We start from the raw sequence: 23,254 nt of genomic DNA, 5'->3' as shown, positions 1-23,254 counted from the left end.
TAACTAGTACCGGTTTCCTAATTACTATCAAGAGCTTCATTTAGGTTTACATTTTAAAGTAGCTTTTTTCTAGCATGCTCATCACAGTGGTTCCCTGATTCCAACATAAAGCATCAAATCTAACTGAGAAGCAAATAGCTGAAACTCTGATACATGTTGCAATAGTCATAAAATAATCAAATACAAACACCAAAGTAATACAGTATGCAAAAAAAAATTTTTATTTATACACACACACACACACACACACACACACACACATATACACACACACACACACATTCAAACACACATGTGTGTATATTATATATAGAACAGATATGTAATATTTGTATGATATCTCTATATATAGAGTATCCATCTATCTATATACAAGTACCTGTCTCTCTCTATCATACACACACCAATATTTTTTATGTATTTATTTTATATAACATTACACACACACAAACGTGTATTTATAAAATATAATTTTGCACACTGTATTACTTTGGTTTGTATTTGATTATTTTATGATAGATATGAAACCCACATATACCTCTTCCACATGTAACAGCTTACCCATTGAAAAAGCTTACCCATGAGAATTTTGTCTTTTGAGAATTCTAGTTCCTTCATGGTTACCATATCTTTCCCATCAATAGCTGCCTTTAATGCAGCTTGGTTGACAAGATTTTCAAGCTCAGCTCCTGTAAATCCAACAGTACCTCGTGCAATTATTTCTGGATCAATAGCTGTGTGAAAAAGAAAAAAAATACAAGAGAATTAATACCACCTGTTACTTCTCCACACTTATTTAACTGCTTATTGAAAAAAATACTATAAGCGTGTAATCATTTATTGACAGCATGCAGTTTATATTCGAATATCCAGCTATTGTAATTATTATACAAGTTCTAAGAGAGAAGAATACTCATGTTTCAGGGATTATGCACATCTTTAACTACTGGATAGTAAAATGAGACTTTGCCAGCTAAGGATGCCCCATAATTGTCTACTACAGTGTTCTCAAACTTTTCTCTGATACTGATATCTGATGCTGGCAGAGATCAGGAGATCTACCACAGGTATGATCCAGAACAGCAATTCTTAATGGCAAAGTTCTTACCCCACAGAGGTTAAGAATTTATACTTACACTGATCATACTTTATTTTGCTAAGGTACCATTTCAGGATTTCTGTTCTACCTCTTACATCTGGCCTGGGGACTGTAACTTGCATGTCAAAGCGGCCAGGACGTATTAAGGCACTAGAAAAAGGGAAAAAAAAAACAAAAAAAAACACTTTGTAAATAAGATTTGCTTTAAAATCTGGAGATTAGTGTTACTAGCAGACAGGTTTCTTGCTGTAACACACTTTTCTTAATAAAAAAAAGACATTTGTAAAGACTACTTTCCTACACAAAAACCCCAAACCGTGCATCTTGCCACTTATCTGTATGCTGATGACAAAGATGGTGTAGGTATTTAGTGCTAGTTAATGTTAACAAAAAAGTCTATTAACCTAGAAAGAACATACAGTAATACTATTAATTTCATTACTGCTGAAATGCATAACCAAACAAAGGCTGATTCATCACCCACTCTCAATTCAGTGCAAGAGATTGAGCACTCAAGCCACCACTGATTAATTATTAATACTGATTTGGAGGGGTGGGCAGAGGAAGCTTTTAAAATGTTAAAAACTGCTCAGAGGCAGGGGGGTGGGCAGAGGAAGCTTTTAAAACGTTAAAAATTGCTCAGCACCTAGTTTTCTTCCAGAAAATGACTTCAATATTGTTTACAGTGATATTTATGTTTTACAAAACTATTTAATTACTTAGGCATTCCCTACTCCAGTTTTATTTTTTGATTTTTTAATACATCGTGCTTAAGTTATTTGGAAACTGTACTTACTTATCTAATGCTTCTGCGAAGTTTGTTGCTCCAATGATAATAACGCCTTCATTAGGTTTAAAGCTTTAAAGAGAAAGCTTAAAATGAACATTTGTTTACAAAACTAGCACAAGGATTTTCCTTACAATTGTTATTTCATTAAAGACCAAACAGTTGACAACTTGTTACCCAATTTATTATTTCTGCCTCTTCTTGGACTGGCTGCTGCTGATTGGCTAGCCATGTTTCCTTGTCTGAACACAAAGTGTGGGACAAATATAGCTATACAAACCCAATAAGCAGCTAAAACATGCCCCTCCTCATGCTTCAAAACATAGCTATAGAGGCTACCAGTTGCTAGAGCCTACCATTATTAACTGATCCAGGGGGTGGAGGGGGAGGTGGCTCCCACTACTGTGTGGGCCATTGGGGCGGGGGGGCACGCAGCAGATCTGCACAGGATGGGATACCGCTGCAGGCTGGGATCAGGGCTGCACTGGGCTTTTCCCAGTGCATGAGAGCTGTGCTCGAGGCTGTACTTGGAGCAGGCGGCGGTCCTGGGCAGGGTGCGGCGCACTCTGATAATGTTTCGGAGACAAATTCTAATTTTTCATAAAATTTATTCCTAATGTCTTTGTTTTTATCCTATGTAGGGGCATGGATACTGACTGAGTGGATATCAAACCATCTTCCTCATAACTGCAGATGTGGTAGTCTTTTGTCTATAAACTCTACCTTTTTGATTGAACTGAGGTATATGCTCCTTACTATAAACCCTGTGCCCAATTGACAGGTATCTGTTCTACAACAGAAAAGTGTATTATTTCCAAGCCTAACGTATCTGCATCCAAGCCAAGACATCTTCTTAGATAGTGATGATGTTCATTTTATACTGTTCCACCACTGCTAACAGAAACTTTAAAAACCTCCAGGCATATATAAACTTCTAACAGTCCAAGTTCTAAATTTCATATTTGTCCAAGGCTTTACACACTTTTGGTTTCATAGAGGGGGGCAGGGGGGAGAAGAGACTCCTACGATTTTCACTGCAACTCTTATCTGAACTCTGTCTCTGAAGCACCAAACTGTTTTGTTAGCTGGGCCTTTCCAAATGACTAGATGGAGCAGGGTTTCCTGGGTCAGGTAGGAAACTAAAATACATACCAACACGCCACAAAACAGGTATTAGGCTGTCCACAAAGGCAACATGCAGATAGTGAGCTCGCTACAACTCTCTACAGTAAAGGCTTTGTTTTCCAGCCCCCATGGAGAATGGGGGGTGCCAGATAACAAAATGTGCCGGTTAACTGAGCAGCCCAAACAGGCGTCTTTGCCTGTTCAGGTTGCCACTTCTCCTGCCACATCTGGGGTGTCACCGCCCCTCCTGCGGGCCCTGAGGGACAGGGAAGCAGGCCCCGCACAGCCCACTATGCCCTGGGCTGTGGGGGCTCAGCAGTGCAGGCTGCTTTGCCCCAGGCCGTGGGGGCTTGGAGAAACTGAAAGTGCCACGATGGGCACTTCTGGTTTCACTTTACCTTACAAGCTGGCATGCCAGTTAATAGAATGTGCCGGCTTGTAAGGTGCTGGTTAATGGAGCTTTTACTGTACTTATAGCGAGAGGGGCACATTAAGATTCTTTAGTTCGGGGACTGGCAATCCACAACCTCTTGTTGGATGGGTCCAATCTAAAACGACTAGATCCAGGTGGCAGAAGCTTTGGGAATCAGCAGCATGCTCCAGGTGAGAAAGCAAAAGGTATCCCCAAGGAACTACTGATGCCCTATTCAGTTTATTTCCTCCCCACCACTGGGGCAATAATGAAGGCATCCCTGGGGTCCTATCACATTTCATATTCCAGCCTCAGCAACTGCTGCTGGTTGGGGGAAGGCAGAATTGTGGCCTGCAGTGGCAAAAGTATATCAATTCCTGCTTCGGTTTCACCAAAGAACAGTGTCCCTGATTATTAAGGTCTGTACCACAGCACAGAAAAAAACCCTATGCACATAGGTATGAAGCAGTCTTGGATTTACTAAGCAACTGCGCCTTGGCACAAGATAGAAGGAATTGTTCATACCTGTGAACAGTAAACAGTATTTCAAGCCAGTGTAAAGCCAGACCCAAATCACTTTTCATTTACACTCGCCCTTTAGAATAGCAAGCAAGATGTCCTCCCAGGATCCCCCTGAAATGAAATTTTATCTGCTTTGCCACAAACTGGTGTCCTTCTCCATATCCTACCACCAGTCCCTCTGCTTCTGACTACTAATATAACAATGTTAGTACATTTCTTGTCAAACATTATTTGCTGAATGTTGTTGTTTTTCATTCAAACATTAAGGCTGGTGAGGTACTTTAGCTTTACAAGACAGGGTTGCTCATTCATGTGTTATAGGATATCAATCAAATAACTAATGATCAAAAAAGGAAAAATATTTACCCATCCATTTCAGCAAGAAGCTGATTTATGGTCTGCCTGGAGTAGGGATGCATTGCAGATTCAGTTCTCTTTCCACCAACAGAATCCAACTCATCAATAAATATAACACAAGGTGCATTTCCTTTTGCCTCCTCTGATAACATAAACATATTTTTTAAGGTTATTTGAAATCAATCTGTTCCAACCATGCAAGTTATACGCAACATCTACTACGAAGATTTTAAAATTCATATACTGCTCCAAAGAGGTGTCAGGGGTCACCAAAAGAGAGCCAGGTTAACCAGGTCCCTCTAGCTGCCACTGAGTTCAAGACTTTGGATCCTCAAACTCCATATACATCTGCAGCAGCTACAGCAGATGGGATGGATGGGTTAACATGGCTCCTGATGGTGACACCTCTCTTGCAACAACTCTTCCATGGCTCTGCCCTCCTTTGTCTTCCCTGGGTCTTCACTCTGTTCTGCGTGGCCACAAGCTAAAGTCCCTCTGCCTCCACTCCAGGACCCAAACCCCTGTCAGTTGGGGTTGGGATCAGTGGCATTCAGGGAGGATGAGGGCTGAACTTGTACCATGCCAGCCAAAACAAGTGGCCACCACTGCTTTCAAGAATCACATTCAGGGACTACTGATGAGGAAAGGGAAAGAAATTTTGAAATGGCAGCCACAGAACTGGCCTTGTCTTAAATTTTAAAGGGCTTGCTCATATTTTCCTCATCAAGAGTTTCCTCTTAACATAAAATACATAATAAAAGGCTTCAAAAACAGAAACAAAAAGGAGTAAGTGATAGAAAAACTTCTTTTTCAGGATCTCCTAGGACCTGAATCACAGAAGAACATTTCTATTAAACTTAGATTTTTGTGTTTTCAGAGCTTTAGTTTTTATGAATATTTAGACTATTAATTCAGACGAGAATACCTTAAAATAAGAAAACTTCAATTCATGAGGTAGAGACCGAATATTATAGAAGTAGAATCTAACCCAATTATAATTATGAACCGAAAGGGATATCAACTTGAGATCTACATTTTTTAAAAAGTGAGTTTCAAGAGCTGTACTTGCTCTTAAGTCCTTTACATTTAGTTTTGTGGATTTCCCATTATCCCATTATTTTTATGCATTTCTTTTATCTTGGTGCTTGAAAGAAAAAAAAAAAAGAGGAGGAAACCAATTAATCCCATGGCGCTCAATGTTTTGTCTCTGTGCGCCAGGATTGAGCACCATGCCACCCTGTGCACCCAATCTAACATGACCACAGTCCATGGGGCTCTCCACAAATCTGTAGGGAGCCCCACAGGCCAGGTAACATGGCTCCAGGGGATGGATCTGACCCATGAGCTAAGGGTTTAAGCACCCTGAACTAACACAAAGAAACAGTAAGTCTGACTATACACAGTCTTATCCAATTTGGGTTGACTATATATTGTGCTAGCATTCATAACCTGCCAGATACTATAACAGGAAACCAAGAGAAAGATACTACAAAGAAGCATCTGTAACTAAGGAAGGAGAGGGGCCAGGTCCGTCTCAGGAGCTGAAGAGTATGCAAAAATAATAATGGCTGCTGCTGCCACCACCCAGTCATGCTAGTGCTGATGACAGCCAGCACTGCCCTGTGGATTTTTTCTGCCGAGTGTAGCACTGCCCTCTTTCCCACTGTATTGAGTTGAGAAAGAAAAACAGAAGGTGAAAAAAGGCAATATATACAACAAGCAAAATGGCCATGGCAAAGGACTATTTAAGTTCTCTTTACATTGTGCATTTTTTTTTCCTTTAGAACTGGAAAGGCATATTTGGTTTCCTAGATCACTAGGGTTAGTAATAATGTTAGTTGTACCATGAAACAGCAGCTAAATCATTTTCTTAACATGCAGCCCACAACAGACTGAAGCATTAAATAACTTACTGAAACAATCTTGCAATTGTTAGAATTTGTTTAAATTAGAGTCAGCCATTAAAAACCATAGGTTCCTGCACTATCAGTAGCTATGCATGAGGCATGCTACTTTCTTTTTCATTTCAAAATCATATTAGACCTCATAAGACACTGCAATTGGTAAATTTTACTAAACGCCACATATTTAACTTACTAAACAGACTTCGGATACGACCAGCTCCTATACCAACAAACATCTCATCAAACTCCGACCCAGAAGCATAATAGAATGGAACATTAGCTTCACCAGCCACAGCTCGGGCAAGAAGAGTCTTGCCTGTACCAGGTGGGCCAACTAAAAGAATACCTGGAAAGAAAGAAAAGCATACTTGCATTAATACAGTTCCAGTCTTTAAAAACAACAAAAACTTTACACCTTGCTTTAATGCAATGTTTATACTCTATTTGAAACCCATTTGCACCCTGATTTCATCATGATTGTTGCACAAAAGGATGCTATTTTGAATATTTATTTATTTATTTATGCTTTGATCCTTATTTGAAACATGAAAGCATGAGGGAAGGCTGGGCAACAGAAAAGTTATTTCAAGAGTTAAATATCTTAACAGAAGCTAACATTCAAGAAATGAGGCACACCGTTCTAGCTCACCGAATGACTGATTTCAATTTTTTAAATTACCCTACAAACTTCCTTCTTCAGACAAAACACAATACTTTTTTAAACATATTAAAATGCTCTTATTAGCACAGGTGGGTTTTAGATTAAGTTTATGATGTTATAGCCTTCAGTGAGATCAAGCACCTTTGATATAATTAAAAGTTTTGGTCACAAGTAGTTATAAGCTATTGGCAAAGACGTATATTGGCCATACCTAATATCAGTGTTTAAACCTCAAGAACACTGTGGAGCCAGTGTAGGAAAAGAGGACCGTGCTCACTGCTGCAGCTGTCTCCAGCTGAGCCTAGCACTCAGTCCAGGTGCTACCCACAACCCCCAGGGTCAGCTGGAAGGTGACCCCTTAACTATCCCCCACACTTTGGACAGTAACATAACAAGGGGTGGACAATCGCAACATATCAAGGCGGTAACAATGGGGGGGGGGGGGGGGGGGGGGGGGCACCAGAACGATGGCAAGGGACTGAGCAGCTCTGACTGGGCAGACCAGAGTCAGAAATCCCCTCATAATTCTGCTCCTTCTCCTCAGCTACTACCTTAGCCCTTCACAGTCATGCCATATTAAAGCTTTTGAAGCCATGATCTATAGGCAAGTAAAACAGCATATAACCCTTCTCTATCATTCTCATCTCCATACCCCTTCTGTGATCAGGACACAGAAATAGCTAGCTATACCTCTGTCCCATCCCTGGTTATCCCTCACTAGTCCACAGGCTCTAGTTGTGCATCACCATCATCCTCCCATTGCCTGAGGTCAGCTCTTACAGCATGGACTCTAAAGAGGATTGAGGTATCTGCAGCAGTGGGGGACCGGAGCTGCCTGTATGTTTTTCAGCTTCAGCCTGAACACCATGCAGCACCTGGTGGAACAGCTCAAGCTGGAGGCAGTCATGGTGTGGATCAAGATAAGGGAAGCAGGGGGGCACAGGAAGTCAGGAGTTTGCAGCCACCCCACAAGCATGTAGATCCACCACCTATGCATGTATATCTACTCATATCAATCTCTTGTTCAAACACAATAAGCAGAAGGAGTAGTACTGAGGATTGAAGGCCACTTTCAGATTTACTTCAACAGTTCAGCTGGAAATTGATCCTTTTTAACCGCAAGGATATCATCACACAGTTAAACAATTTAAATTTTTTTTTAGATTAGCACCACAGTACAATACCATTGGGACAGTTACTGTTATGAATGATCAGTATTTCCAATTTGGAGAAGATTCTTACCTTTTGGAAGTTTACCTCCTAATACAGTAAATTTCTGTGGATTTTTCAAGAATTCCACAACTTCCTGCAACTCTTGTTTGGCTTCGTCCACCTGCACATTTGAAATATGCCAAGAAATGTCACAGAACACTAATATCAAACAGAGCTATTTTTTCATAGTGTCAAAGCTCATCTATAACTGTTTGTAAATTATATTAGGAAACTGAACAGACAAATTTAAACCCAGAGAAGAAATGTGCTGGAAAAGGGAATCACTACACTGGACTAACAAAACATATTATATGGAGTTGTTCTGTATAGGCCTATACCCTAATTTTGCCCAAGGGAGCAAAAAGTTAACCCTACTCTCTAACCTAAGGTTGTTTATAAATGTCAGCTTTAAAAAAAAAAAAAAACCCCACAAAAAAAAAACAAAAAACAAACAAAAAAAAAAAAAAACCCCACCACACACAAAAACTGAAGTAGTGCAAACAAAAAGATCTGCTGATACAACCATGTAGGCTACATCATCCTGTTAAAAGGAGATGAGCATGGATTTGGAGGGAAAAACCCCACAAACAAGTAATGTTTAAAAATTATAGTAAATAGACCTAACTTTTGGCTCACTACAGAATTATAAAACAACACAACAAAAAAAACCAAACCATTATTCCTTCTTGGAGGTCTTAATTTCACATTGACACCAGAACAATAGATGGACAAAAGAAGAAAGATTTATCACCACTGCCTCTGGGACTTAATTACCTATAGCAGGGTTGGGCAAAACGTGGCCTGCCAGGCTATTCTATCTGGCCTGCGGGGCCCCTAAAAAATTTAGAAAGTTAATATATTATCTGCCCCTGGCTGCCTGTCACGCAGCCCTCGATGGCTTGCCAAAACTCAGTAAGCGGCCCTCCACCCGAAATAATTGCCCACCCCTGATCTACAGCAACACTGGTGGATCTTCACTGCCCTAAGCCTAAGAGGTAGCCTGACCACACCAAGTCACAAAGACAAACCCAGTTGATATCACCTGACCCAGCTTCAACTAAGTGCTGAAAAGCACCTGGATACCGAGACTTACGTCTCTTTCTTCTTCTCAATATAATTTCTGTCTTGATCTTCTGTTAATAAGCTTGATTTAACCTGCCCAGATATCATCACTTTGTGAGCTTTGGACCAGGAAGTTAGCTAAAAGCAGTGTCCTAAAGTGCCTGAGAGTGGTACAAATTTTGCAGGCTGGTAAGTCATTATCTTGGGCCAGACTGCAATATTATTGGTAGAGAAAAAAAGACTTTGCGCCAGAGAGAGAGAGAAGTTGCATCTAGCTTTGTTGTTCTTTTTCTCCTCCATTCTGTGCCCTAGTCTTCAAGACATCAGAAACAGACCTAGAGAGAAATTCTTTGCTTTTCTTCAAAGACAAGACCTTTACTGGTGAATCTTGATCACTGGGATATCCAGTCCACAGATTACAAACACCTGACTACCAACACAAGGGCCAGAAGAACCACACAGTTCTGATATGTGCAAGATCCTGCTTTGTATTCCCCTCCCCTTATGTCTTTTTATGTCCCTGGTTCCACTATCTTCCCTCCATCCTTCCTTCCTCAGGTGTTTACCAAATCAAAGGCACAGCACAGGCAGCACAGCAACATGAGATGGGTCATGCAGCTTTGTCCAGCCTAAGGATGATCAATGAAGGAAAGAGTCCTGACCAGACCAAGAAATGTCAACCCAAACCAGGAAAGCAAGCAACAGTCCAGAGCAACAGTTGTCATGGCTGACCTACTTGTCCATTTCTGACCAATATTATTTTGCTGAGAAGATCAGAAGATTTATTTCCCTAAATTTTTATCGTCTCAGCACTTCTCCCCCTTTTGATAGCTGGCTTTAAAAGGAGGAAAGTGAGCACTGGTCTCACAACAAAATCTGAAATTCAACAAAAGAAGACAGTCTCCACAGCGAAAACCCCAAACTGTTTAACTGTTTCTTGCCATGCAGTGAGACATATTAAAACATAAATTTTGGTCAGTTCAATTTCTTGACATTAACAGAGTATATCCCCAATATCTGAAAAGGAAACATAAACATTACCCATATAGTAAGGAATTAAAGCAACAGATATCAAATGAAATATAAATTAAATCCTATGTCAAAGTGGTACTTTACTGAAACTCAAACCATGGTACTTTTGCATGGAATTGTCGCAACTATTTATTTCAGAGAAATCAAAATCACTTCTGCAGTCAGAGCACAACAGGGATTTAAAGGGCAGGAAAACTGCTACCTCTTGAATTTGTTTCCACCAGGAAACAAAGGGAACTAAAGAGAAACATTCAGACTTCCTAGCACTTGCTATTGGACATGTCCAAGGGCAATACTAGCTTGGTAGAAACAATACTGCCTGTAAGCATTTACTGCCAACATATAGCAATGATTGTAGATCCAAACACAATCTAGCACAGGTTGACTGAAACACACATTTTATGTCTATTAGAATTTATTAACGTTTATTCATAGATGGGGAGTCAATAATATTCTGACCCAAGGAAGAAAAAACCCATTTTATGGTCTGGTTCCCCCTATTCTGTGATTAAAAAAAAATAATAGTAATTAAAAAAAAAAATAGCTGGTAGATACTTATCTGGACTTAAAAGTTTTACTGGTTCTCTGCTACAGACTGAACAATTGGGGAATACCAGCCTAGTTTTCTTTCGAAGTGTGGTTTTCTTATTTTTCATTTTTTATTAGGATTTCATTTAATCCAAACTACAAATTTAGATCTTAAAAACCATTTAAAGCAAAAGGCAACTGCTTCTGCATATACTTAGATAAACCCAATATTTTTCCATGTCAATCCTGATTTGGCAAACAAATAGTTAACAGAAAGCTAACGGTTGAGCTTACCCCTTTTACATGTTCAAAGGTGACATTTTTCACTTGACTTGGATCAATTGCTGTATCAAGTCCCGATGTTGTCCGAAAGCCTACGACTGGAGAACCACAAAGATTTGTCAATTTATATAACAGGTCTAATTTCAAGGCCACATTTTACATTTGAATGGATCTACCCTGTTAATCTGCCTCTTAAATCCTACATATGCCATTTTTAAAGCAAGGTCACTATTAAAAAAAAAAAGTATCCAACTATAATACAAAGTATTTTATAGTGGTTTAACAACAAAGATTTACATTTGTTCTACATACATTTTTTAAGACAATTCAGCAACTTTGAGACTAAATGTTTTTGTCCATCTTAGTGACCCATTCCTTCATAGCTCAGGACAATGTCCTCCATTCACCAACTGGTATGCAAGGACAGTCATGTACAAACTTCTTCGCAATGCCCCTACAATATGCTGTACTTCACCTGGAACTGAATCTCAGTATTTAGAACCCCTGCTGTGCTCAGCTTGCCTCAACAGTTCGCAACCAGGGGCCACTATCCCCAGGGAAACCTGCCCCACACACCTAACACACCAACAGACCAGGAAGGACTGAGAGACATGCACTTGCTATTCCTGCATTAGGGTTCTCAGATCAGCCTAAAGCAGGCAGAGAGTTGACTCATGCTGCAGCCTTTCTGGTCCAAGCCTGCAGGACATCTCCCAGAGAGAGGTGTGTGGGACACATGGAACTGTGTCAAGCACATCTGTTTCCAAGAGAGGAAGAGGGGGAAGAATGGAATGGACCTGGAGGGGTTACAGTCAAGTTGACTCTTTTGTCTGCTTTCAGGTCAGGGAACCTTACTTCAAAAGGAGAGCGCGCATGCTGCAGCCTGCACACAGGGCACTTTTACCTGGCTGCTGTTACTGCCTGGGTTGCAGCACCCATGAAGGGGTCTTGTAGCATACCATTTGAGAACCACTGCCCTACTCATTAGAAAGTAGCTCCCTTTTGATGTCAGCCTAGTGGGAAAAATGTCTTTTTTTTTTTTTTTTTTTTTCAAACTGATGACAAGAATAAGTGACAAAAGTCACATCTGTTCTAGGATATACTGCCCATAACAGGAACAATCCAATTCATCCTTCCTGCTCATACATGCTTTGTTTTATAGAGAAAGTCAAGAAACAAATAGGGATGGTTTGGCAACTGGGATTCTTCTGGATCATGGTGTATGCATGCATGAGAGGTCACCCAGACCTTTGACGCATGTGCCTAGGCAGGAATATGGAGGAGTAGAGGCTGCCCAGACCTTCCATCCCTCATTTAGGCCATTGAGACAAAATCCAAAGGCCTAACTGAGTCCAGATGTTTAGTGCCTCCATGGTTGTAGTTGTGTAAGCATCTGGGAATTGAACCTGGGTCTCCTGTGTATCAGACAAGGATTCCACCACTGAACCACAGGGGTTTCCGAGAAATGAATACACTAACAGAAAAAGAAAACAAATTTAGATGTCTAAAATATTCCCCTTTGAAGCATGCTAGCCAAAAGCAATAAATATTTTTAAGGTTCCTTCCATACCTTGAACTGTTACCATAAAATATTCATAATGCATTGTAAAATACATGTTTAGCACAAAGTAAAATTAAGTGAAAGATTAAAAGAATGAAAAGTTAACAAACCAGTATCAGAAAAGGAGCCTTTACCAGATAAAAATGGGGATTTGAAGACAGTGTAAGTAACAAGCAGCACCCAAAAAAAAAAAAGATATAATCGTGCTCGTCTTAAGGAATCTGTAAAAAAAAAAGAGATGCTTTAAATAAGATGAAGCAAGCTACTTTCCAAATATGAGAAAATGATTATATAAACTAAAGCAACTTACCACTAATTGGTTGTGAGAGCACTTGCAGTCTCAAAAAGCCCTCAGCAAAACCAGTTTTAAAAGCATCCTGATGAGCCTCCGGTATGTTTAGTGATTTCATTAGCTTATCTAATCTTTCCACTTCAGGTTCTGGGTCTCTAGAAAGCAGATTCTAAATATATACATATATATATTGCAGACTAAAGTTAATTTACAGCCATTTTACTAGTTTTCACATACAGAAAAATACATGTTACTGAGCTAGCCTGACCCATACAATTAAAAACAGCCAGATTTTAGCTATGTGCTGTTCAGTCTACAGAACTGGATGCGGTGCATCCATGACACAATAGATAGTTCAGTAATTTTCATCATGTGGCTTCTCCATGTTTGATGACTGGATTTACTAAATTTAAATTAAAGCAAATTAATGTTGATCCAGGAGGGCATTTGCTTAGGCAAGCAAGTTAATACATTTTAAAAATACTGGCCACAAGTGATATTGTATTTAGTTCTGTTAAAACTCAACTGCTGTTTTACCAAAAACATACACAAAGTTAAGAAGATAAACTAGTGAATTTCTGCTTATAATAGTGTTTCACTGCTCTCCAGACTACTTTTAGGGAAATTATAAACGGACTGTGTGAAATATTAAAATATTTCATTTTCATAGCTTGAAGAATTTGCACTTCTGAATTTCAAACCGGCTTACTTTAACAAGTTAATGGACTGAATCCAGGAAACATAAAAAAGCAAGTCTCACATGCATTGTCAAGGGTAGGGAAAATGTCAATTTTTCTGTTCTCTAATTATCATCTTATTATCCAATTGAAGCATCATAACTGAATGTATTCATATGATCTTAATTTTATAATGGAACCAGCATGCTTACCTTTAGAAATGAAGGGACTACATCTTGTGATTCTTTTAATGGTTGTTCAGATGTTGACTGTAGACGTCTTGCTCTTGATTTCAAAGTCTTAAAGCCCCGAGACTGTATGAAAACTTTGAAATAATGGTAATGGAAAATTTTATATTAAATAATGAAGGTGTAACAGATATAAATGTTCTGAAACCATGAGCTATTCAGGGAATATTGTATAGAGTTATGACAGATGTTATGGACACACAGATTGTTAAAAATACTCTTCTAATGAGATTTAAATGGCATGTGTATTTTTTTTTTTGTTTTAGGTTCAGGGTGGATTAATTCTTGAAACTGGAGTCACCAGGGAGGGGAGATGAATGTTAAAAGAGGAATTTCTACCCCGAGTTACAAGGGTGGAAAAAAATAACAGCACAAACTGAGTTGTTCTGGATCAAGGTCTGACAAAAATCAGCAAATTTGATGTTATGAAGACAGTCTTCATCCGAGGTCTGACATATACATATTGGAACAAAACTGAAATTACAGTGTTGTATGTTCCAGAGAACTATGAGAACAATGGGCAGTACTTTTTTAAATAAGCATACTTGCAAGCTGTTCAGTGTTTTTTGATATGTTCTCTCAGTAAAGCTGTGTCTCAAATAAATGTTATTTCACACTGTGAAAGCTGCCTGATTACTAGCTAACTACCATTTTCACTAGGAGAGAGCAGGCTGGCACAGTGAACTAATCTCAGATCTTCTGGAAAAAAAAATCATGCTAATTATTATGGGAGTGCAGCTCTGTCCTGGTCTGGACAGAGAGGAATGCAGGTTCCTACCCCAAAGAAAGGTGCCTGCTAGAGGCCCGACTTCTAAAAGCTTATCATCTGCTGGCATAAAGCTTGCAGCGCTGACAAGCACAGTGAACCTGCCCGAGTGCATCCCCACTCCCAGCTTTCACTGGTTATGGAGCTGTACCGACAGGTCATGCAGTGCACCCTGTGACGCACCACCTGCTACCTGAAAAAGCTTTCTGCTGCACACAGAATTGATGATGCTCTGCAAGAACAAATGGCTTCTTGCCACAGAGGAGCAGTGAGTGCAGATACGCTCATATAGTTATCAAGGCATAAAACTGAAATCTATGTAGTATAGATCAGGCCTGAGCAGTATGACCTGGGTAAGATGGCCAACATATCGAAGGTCCAATGAACTGATTTGGAACAGAGACAGAAGGAAAAAGATTTGTTAAATAAAGCAAGGTTGTACCATTGTAGGCTCTTCCTCCTTATGGCTCCAAATTAGGACTAACTTTTGTTTTCCTTATATACTGTGTAAAATAATGTCAAGTACTCTACGTGGTATGCTAAAAAAAGTAATACATCATCATCATTCTAAAGCATAATCTGTTAATTACATCACATTTACTGACTGCTTAGGAAACATGTTGGTCTGCCCAAGAGCATTTCCAATTCAACTCCCCCCAGCCCCAAAATAATTTAAAGATACGGGGCCCTTAATTTGACTTTTAAATATAGCATATTCCCATAAATGTCAATATTTGCTGCATGACTGCCTTCTGTCAGAATTAGTAAAATTCCCCAGAAAAATGTCTCACAAATTAAAGTCAACTTATCTCAGGAGATGCGTCATACCTGGCCAGTGCCGAAGATCTGAACACAATCTTTGGAGGGGTCTAGATGGCTGTCTGTGCAAGTAAGAGGAGCGCAAAGTACTAAAAATATCTGTGAAACCTAGAAAAAGATTAAAGTAAATCAAGAATATAAAATGGAAATTAATATTCACACAAAACTTTATTTGTATTATTCCTAATGTTTTATTTAAATGTCTATATGGTTTCCTAGAGCAGGAGCGGGCAAAACGTGGCCCACAGGCTGGATGCAGCCCGCCAAGCCATCCTATCCGACCCGTGAGGGCCCTAAAAAATTTAGAAAATTAATATTTTTCTGCCCCTGGCTGCCCCCCATGCAGCCCTCAATGGCTTGCCAAAACTCAGTAAGTGGCCATCCACCCAAAATAATTGCCCACCCCTGTCCTAGAGTAACAAAGAAGCCGTTACTAACAACATACACATGGTTTGTGACAATGGTGCTCAATATATCTAGCCATGCAGGCTATATCCAGCATGGGGTTGGTGCACCAGATTTGGCCAGACAGACCTGGTATTGGCACAATCCAGCACCTAGGGTGACACCATCCAGCCTGCAGGGCTCCCCATAAATATGGGAATTTGGCAGCAGAAGAGTCGTAGCAGCATTAACTGTTGTGGCACTGGGAGTCCCATGAACTGGATTCAGCTGTGCGCCACTGGTTTAAGATACTGGAATTTTGTGCATAACACCTATACCAGAATCCTTGAATTAGAACTTTCAGAGGAAAACAAATATTAAATTAGACCTACATAGGGATCTATCAATATGGAGATAGTTGCAGGACTAGAATATAAACAAACATCCAGACCTTTAGTGGCTTATAGGATTTATGTTGATATTTACTTTTTGAGTTGCTTTAAAATTATGTAACCCTTGTTTTCCCTAATCTAGACTGATTATAACCCACCCACCCCAACTTCCCTGCTGCCAGCTATATCTACCATCGCACTGTACATTTTTGTCTGTAAAGACAGAAGTCAAAAAAAGGCATTAAGCATCTAAGGATTCCTTGGATTGCCAAGGATTCTGATCAATAACCTTCCCTTAACTGCCTGGAGTAGAATCAACAGTCTGAGCTACAGAAATTTTACAGATCAAAGACAGATAGCTCACAACTCTCTTTTAACCACATTCCTCTCTCTGGAAAACATTTATCATATCTGTGTCCAGTCAGGATGCACTTCCCTCCAGAAAGTGACACTAATCCCCAGTTTTCCTTTTTGTGCAGTGCAGGTAGCATTTTAGATACCAGCTCATGGGTTCTATTTTTAGCCCTCTGGGAGCTGCCTGTCTCTGACAACACTTACAGAGCATAAAGGAAGAGGCAAATTACAAAACTAAAGATTGTTTTCTTATCATCAAGATAAGCCACTTATTTATTTTTCACTTAAAATTAGCAGTTATTAGTAACACTGAAGTCAATTTGATTTTTTTTTTTTTAATTTGGAACTCCTTCAAACAGAAATAGAACACCTGTCTAAACCAGTGATGCTCATGATTTTAGTCCCAGGGGCCAGATGAGTACTGCAGAGCCAGTCTGACTGGCTGGCATCAGGCCCCAGAGGTCCTGCACCACCTCTGCCTGACCAAGATCATACCCTGGGAGCCCCATACAATCCCTGCCTGTCCCCACACACCAGGATGAGGCCCTGCACTACCCTATGTGCCCAATCTAGCACAGAGGACTGAAAGAGAGAGTGCCAGAGGCCAGATCTGGCCAACGGGTTGAAGACCCCTTGTCTAAAACTGTTACCATCTTCATAGATCACTGTATAACTGTATAGCATAACATCCATGGTTTGATTTTCCATGCATTCAAATTCAAAATTAAGCATAATTGATTTTTTACTAGTACTTACCATGTTTATTTTCAAAGAAGGACTGTGCAGAGACATAAGACACATGCCATTGGGATGAAGTTTTGTTTTCTTCATAAAGGCCAGGAAGCAACCTGTTCCTTAGTTCACTGAGCTCATTAACTTTCAGATCAGACAGGCCCATATCTCTCAGATTAACAACAGGCTGCAATACAATAGGGAGGTAGTTAGTGATGTTAATCTGAAGTCAGGAAGAAGGCAAATGTTAACATCACATCAGGAAAAAAAATTCTACCACTAAAACAGGAATAGAATGTTTTACGAGAAATACTAGAAAGAAAAAAGTGTTTGAGTGAAAACTGCTTATATCCCAAAAGCTTAATTTTTTTTAGCTTTTACACTAGTTTGAATTTGAAAATGAAACACTTACCTATATGAAGAAAAATCTAAATCATTATATTTTTGTCTTTAAGGGAAAAAAATTAAATCTATTTTTGACAACAAAAAAAATCAAATTCTATCCTGCATGTGCAAAAAGTTAGATGTGTGCCTCTGCCAGAGGAACCATGTATTTGTTCTCTCCCTAACCCAGAGAATCATGCATGTTGGTGATTCCCATACATTAAAAAAAAACTGAAATGTGATCCTCATTTGCACCCTTCGGGGTGGTTGGGGTGGTGAAGGATGTGGCTGTATTCTGTTTTAATTGGAACGCTTGCCATTTTGTATGGAGAAAAATGCTTCATTCTTCCTAATGCACAATCTGACTAAACAGCAAAAGCCAAAACTGCAGGTCCTAACAATATTAATTTAAAATGCATATGGTTCTACAGGATGCTTGATGGCCTGGGGACTGAAAAAAAGGCTATACACTTATCCCAACTCACTGTAAATTATTCTCCTTAACCGTAGGAATAATTGCAGCATGCTTAATGGACCCCATTAAAGGTTCCTAACCCTTGAGCCTAGAAATTGCCAGGACCTGGTCAGTTAGAGGCTACTTTAGAAGCATTGAAAATGACTATCCCATGTCAGTTCCGTTGCCAGAGCAGTGCAAATGAGTACAATTGCAGTACACAGTGAAAAGCAGGGCCAAAAAGTTTATGAATCTAAGTCAGGGGTTGGCAAACATATGGCCTGCTGGCTGCTTTTGGTCCACAGAGGAATTTGATCTGACCCACAGAGCCAGGGAATTTCAGAAGGAATGGGGGGTGGGGAAGGGCTCTGCCCATGCATAGACAAAGCCCCTCACCACCAAAGCCCTCTGGACCTTGTCAGACAGGAGCTGGGTTGTTTAATCTTGTGATCTTCAAAAGGTTGCTGGCTGTGGAAGCAAGCCATTTATGTGATGTTCATTGCAATGTAAGCAATAGGCATAAAAAGAGCAACCTATGCCTTATGTGGTTAACTGAATTATGCACAAATTTAATAGGCAAGTGAGTGGAATAAATTTATTTGGGGAAAAAAACCTTTGCTTTCAATGAACTGTTGAAGAGATGGTCCTGTTTAGTGTTCAGAATCTAAGCTTTTGTTTTTGTGACATCCACAAATAGGCTGACACATTTTGGGGTGAACACCACAGCAACCTACTGAGCTAATTAAAGCCCACCACATATTTCAATGTTATCTCTTTTATTGCTATTTTCCTAGGTGAAATTTTGTAAGAATTAGAAACTGGGTTAACTACATGGAAATAAATGCAAGGGAAAATCCAAAAGATAGGGAAGGAAGCAGGATGAAATGGTTTAACCCACCAAGCAGGATACCCTGATTTCAAAATCAATTTTAATTTTGTTTTGCACTGGATTTTTTTATGTTACTTTTGTCATAACCAAATGAGTTGAGTGCCCCTGTCACAATAGAACTGCCCTGAATAACCACAGTTACTTTCAAATTTGGTACGTTCTGCCTCATTAGCTATTCCCACCTGGCAGTCTGCTACTCTAAATGTATAAAAATCCGTGAAGCTTCCGCCCAAGTCGGAGAGCTCTGAGCACGTGGTAGAGTACGGAGAACTTTGCCACGTGGCAGAGAAAAGCTGGCAGACTGATCCCCCTCCAACATCTCCCCATCACCGTCTGTTCCCGACGTATCCTTCATCCTGCATGCTCGTTTCTGTCTACAAACTTGCCGGCTCGTTTTGTTGCCAGTTACCTGTAACTACGCAAGCAACCTTACCACCTGTGTCACGGCCACCAGCGGCGTAAGTAAAGTTAAAGTAAAAGTTATTTTGCAACCAATACGCTGTGTCCCGCCTCTCCATCCACCAGCCCGCCTGACGGCCAAGTAATCAGCGATCCTCCTCAAGTTGGCTCCGACCGTCTGAGACAACTTTCTTAAAGGCAAACCAACCCATAAGTATCTAGAAGCAGATACATATGGGTTGGTTTGCAACCAATTTATAGCTCTTGGACTAGATTTGGGACTTTTTATTGCAAACCAGGGAAACATCTTATTTACACATGTTTAACAAGGATTATTTTTTCAGATTCTGATTTTACATTTTAATTATGCTAAACTAGAATAAATTGTATATTTTAACAAGCAGCAATTATTTTTACATGTGATCTGTCTCAAATTGCTGTTCACCTGGAAACTAAAATGTCACATGAGATAACTAAAATACCACTTTTTTTTTTTAAAGATCTGAACTATTTTTTGTCATAATGCAGAGACATAACTAGAGGTTATGCATGCATAGACAAAGCCCCTCACCGAACACCCACTCCCCAAGCCCTGGGCCTCCAACCTGACTGGCTGCATACTAGCCACGTGCATGTGCAAATGCAGAAGCACATGCGACCAACTGCCCCAAGCAGCTCCTTGCAGGCTGGAATGCTGCCAGCCTGCAAGGGGAAACCTATGCTTTCCCTCATTTTTCTGAGACGTGCTCAAGACCCTTTCAAATATTGTTGCAACTCACTTTTGGGTCGCAGCCCACAGGTTGAGAAACACTTGTGTTAGAGGATAGGTACAAACAAAAGGAGTTTCTTTTTAAAACATTGAGTTTTAATTACCCTGGAAGGTGGTTAGAAATGGAGAATGAAAGATGAATTAGGTAGGAAAACACACTATAAAATATAGCCTTGGTTTTAAAGGCAAACAAGTTCTCTCACCAACTGACAAAATAATAAGGCATTAAACAAACTAAACACCTATTTAGTCATTCTAGTCAAGCTGTAGTCACTCTCTGATCGTTGTGCAAGACAAACTGACACATGGGTGTCAACATATTAACAGGACACAGCGATGAGTACAGAAGACATTGCTGGTGGGTACATAGCCCTGAATTTCCATAAAGACATGAAAATTGGATTTAGGAATCTAAATTAAGTATTTCTGAAAGTTTTAGTCTCAGTGAGAATCAGCATATTTATAAACCCATGTTTTTATCTTAAGTTGTTCCTGAATTTTGTTGGCATGACTGAAATTTGAGAGAACAGAAGGAAGGTGTAATAGGCACAATCAGGGTGGTTTCCATGAAATGACCAATCATTATGGACTATTTTTTACATTCTAATTACCCATCAAGAAGTTTTTCTGTCTATTACTTGTTAAAAGTGCCCACAGAGTTTGGTAAAGATAAACAGAGACTTGGCTATGCACAAAAAGGAGCCATAAAAAGAAATACCACTTAAATAAAAAACAATATTTAGTGCAAAAAAAACAAAAACAAAAAAAACTAGTCAAAACTATTATAAGTGTACTAATATTTGGCAAGGAAAGTAAAACCAAGGTTATTACAAACAAGCTTTCTTTTCATCATTTTACAAGGTCATCAAGAAAGTTTGAAATACAGAAGCTAATCCTTCCTCTTAAACTGCCCGAGACACATACTAGTCACTTTGTTGATCTTAACAAGCAAGGACTTTACCTCTTATATCCTGACAACTGCTAGGGTACTGTAGTACATCTCTTTTTCACAAAGTTCTATTTGTTCATAATTTATGCTTTTTTTTCCTACTGTTTCCAATACCTTCTCAAAATCTAAATTTTAGACTCCTGCTTATGACTTTGTTTACAAGTTAGCATTATTGTCTTAAAGGCTGCGTCAAACCCAGCGTTGTTAAATCAAAGTGAATCATAAAACCCACCTTTTCTGTGTGATGCATTGTCTTAAAAATAATTTCAATGGCCTTTTATTACCATATACAGAATTTAGAAGATAAGCATATCATCTTACGCATGTTTAAGATGTATCAAATATTACATGCAAGTTACTTGACTTTTTTTTTTTTTTTTTTTAAACTAGTACTTTTCAGACCCAATTCAAATGCAAAAAAATGCTGATCTCTACAAAATTCCTATTACCTTACTACTCTGGGCATCATGTTCAGGGGCTGTATCCTTTTGTAGAGAGTGAATAGCTGCTGTGCTGGCAGAAGTAACTGAGCTTTTGGGTGAATGGAAAGCATTGATGAGGTGACTCAGAGGAACAGTAACCTGGAAGAAATTAAAGATTAAATCAATCTAAAATTAAATAATGAAAAATTAAGTGTAGAACTTTCACCAAGTCAGGTATCCAGGTTTGTACTTTCACCAAGACACCTAAACGCATTCTCATGACAGACAGTGCACAAGTATAACATTCTATATGGTACTTTTCAACTGAAAATCTCAGTGGTTCACTGAGCACAGGGTAAGAAGAGAAGTTGATTTACAGAGGAAGAGAAATAAAATAATAAGTATCCAAAAACAGCTTAGCTGCACTAAGTTTGCCAGAGGAAAACAGGATCCAGGTTCCATGACTGGATTCTAAATGATGTAATAACATTCACCAGAACCTCAAATACAGAGTTAAGAGACAAAAGTTCAACTTGCAAACAAAGCAACAGCCTCCATTTGTATTTGAACTAGTCATTAGTTTTCTGAAACAAAATTACTTATTTTTACGTAAGTTTTCTCAGTTACCATGGAAAATAAAGAAACAATCTATTCTTTGTCTTTAAGCAGTAGCTTTGCCACTTTTCTGATGGTACCAACTTGTTTGTCATATTAGTGATAGCTGATACTACAACACTGACTGTTGTACCATTTGCATGTTCTTGCAGGCGTGGGCGCAAAGAGCACATCAACATACACATGAATCGCAAGGCAGGAAGAAAACCAAGTCACAGGACTAGTATGTATCTGTTGTGAAAAGTATTAGTCTCAATGCCTTATATAATGAATCCTGTCCTGCTTGAATCCATGCTACAACCTCAAACAACTACCGTATTTACACGCATATATCCCGTGGGGTATACACAATTTTACCCCCCAAAAAATGTATGGGTGCGGGCTACTGACAGACTTTTCTCCCCCCGCAAGGCCCAGGCAGGCCGGGCTGCGCCACCGCTGCGGGGGCTGGGGCGGGCTGCGCTGCCTTCCCGCTGGGCCCAGGCAGGCTGGGCTGCGCCGCCATGGCTGCGGAGGCCCGGGCAGGCCGGGCTGTGCCACCTCCCCGCTGGGCCCGGGCAGGCCAGGCTGTGCCACCTCCCCGCTGGGCCCGGGCAGGCCAGGCTGTGCCACCACTGCCGGGGCCAGGGCAGGCTGAGCTGCGCTGCCTCCCCATGTATACACCGCCGCAGGGAATACACAGGTGCAGCGCATACACGGATTAATTTACAAAAATACAATTTTCCGCGGGTTATACGTGGGTGTGACTTATACCCATGGGCGGGCTATAGGCTAGAAAATACGGTACTATTCTGCCTAGTGGGCATGAGATCCAAGATATAATCTGACACGTGCTGCCATGGTTGAGTCCTACTGCAATGGGAAGAAGTTAGCAATATCCTTGAGAAATGGAGACAAACTGTCAGTTAAATCACGCTTCAATTTTTTACCTCTGTTGTGACACCTAAATTACTGTAACTGACATGAAAGAAAGGTATTTTCAGTTTCATTAAACAAAATCCCTGGAGTTAGGAAATTTCCAATCTGAATGTGTCTTGTACACAGCGGTTAGAGAAAAAGTACAGAGGAAGAGAAATGGAATTGTAAAATGACAAAAAAAAGGACCAAGAACCTTAAACATAAAGCAGTAGCAAATTTAGACTTTAACCTGACACTGCCCCTTTAA

General features: G+C 39.9%; 1 protein-coding gene across 3 annotated transcripts in view; it reads right to left on the bottom strand.

The window, feature by feature from the left end:
* YME1L1 (YME1 like 1 ATPase) overlaps positions 1 to 23,254 on the bottom strand; it is a 31,614-nt gene that overhangs the window by 7,478 nt on the left and 882 nt on the right. For 2 of the 3 annotated variants that reach the window (XM_006023775.2, XM_006023776.2), the window contains exons 2-14: positions 21,502 to 21,633; positions 17,233 to 17,395; positions 15,356 to 15,454; positions 13,726 to 13,838; positions 12,855 to 13,005; positions 12,655 to 12,765; positions 10,996 to 11,081; positions 8,110 to 8,200; positions 6,400 to 6,552; positions 4,312 to 4,444; positions 1,896 to 1,958; positions 1,137 to 1,249; positions 579 to 734 (exon numbers count right to left, since the gene is read on the bottom strand). In XM_006023775.2, coding sequence (XP_006023837.1) covers positions 579 to 734; positions 1,137 to 1,249; positions 1,896 to 1,958; positions 4,312 to 4,444; positions 6,400 to 6,552; positions 8,110 to 8,200; positions 10,996 to 11,081; positions 12,655 to 12,765; positions 12,855 to 13,005; positions 13,726 to 13,838; positions 15,356 to 15,454; positions 17,233 to 17,395; positions 21,502 to 21,633 — 1,564 coding nt within the window. The remainder of the gene's footprint in view (positions 1 to 578; positions 735 to 1,136; positions 1,250 to 1,895; positions 1,959 to 4,311; positions 4,445 to 6,399; positions 6,553 to 8,109; positions 8,201 to 10,995; positions 11,082 to 12,654; positions 12,766 to 12,854; positions 13,006 to 13,725; positions 13,839 to 15,355; positions 15,455 to 17,232; positions 17,396 to 21,501; positions 21,634 to 23,254) is intronic. The other variant, XM_006023777.3, reaches the window with a different exon arrangement.

This window comes from Alligator sinensis, unplaced genomic scaffold (assembly GCF_000455745.1).
Source record: "Alligator sinensis unplaced genomic scaffold, ASM45574v1 scaffold309_1, whole genome shotgun sequence".
Taxonomy (NCBI): Eukaryota; Metazoa; Chordata; order Crocodylia; family Alligatoridae; genus Alligator; species Alligator sinensis.
Note: the sequence above shows the minus strand (reverse complement) of the source record. Positions and strands in the feature narration are given on the sequence as shown.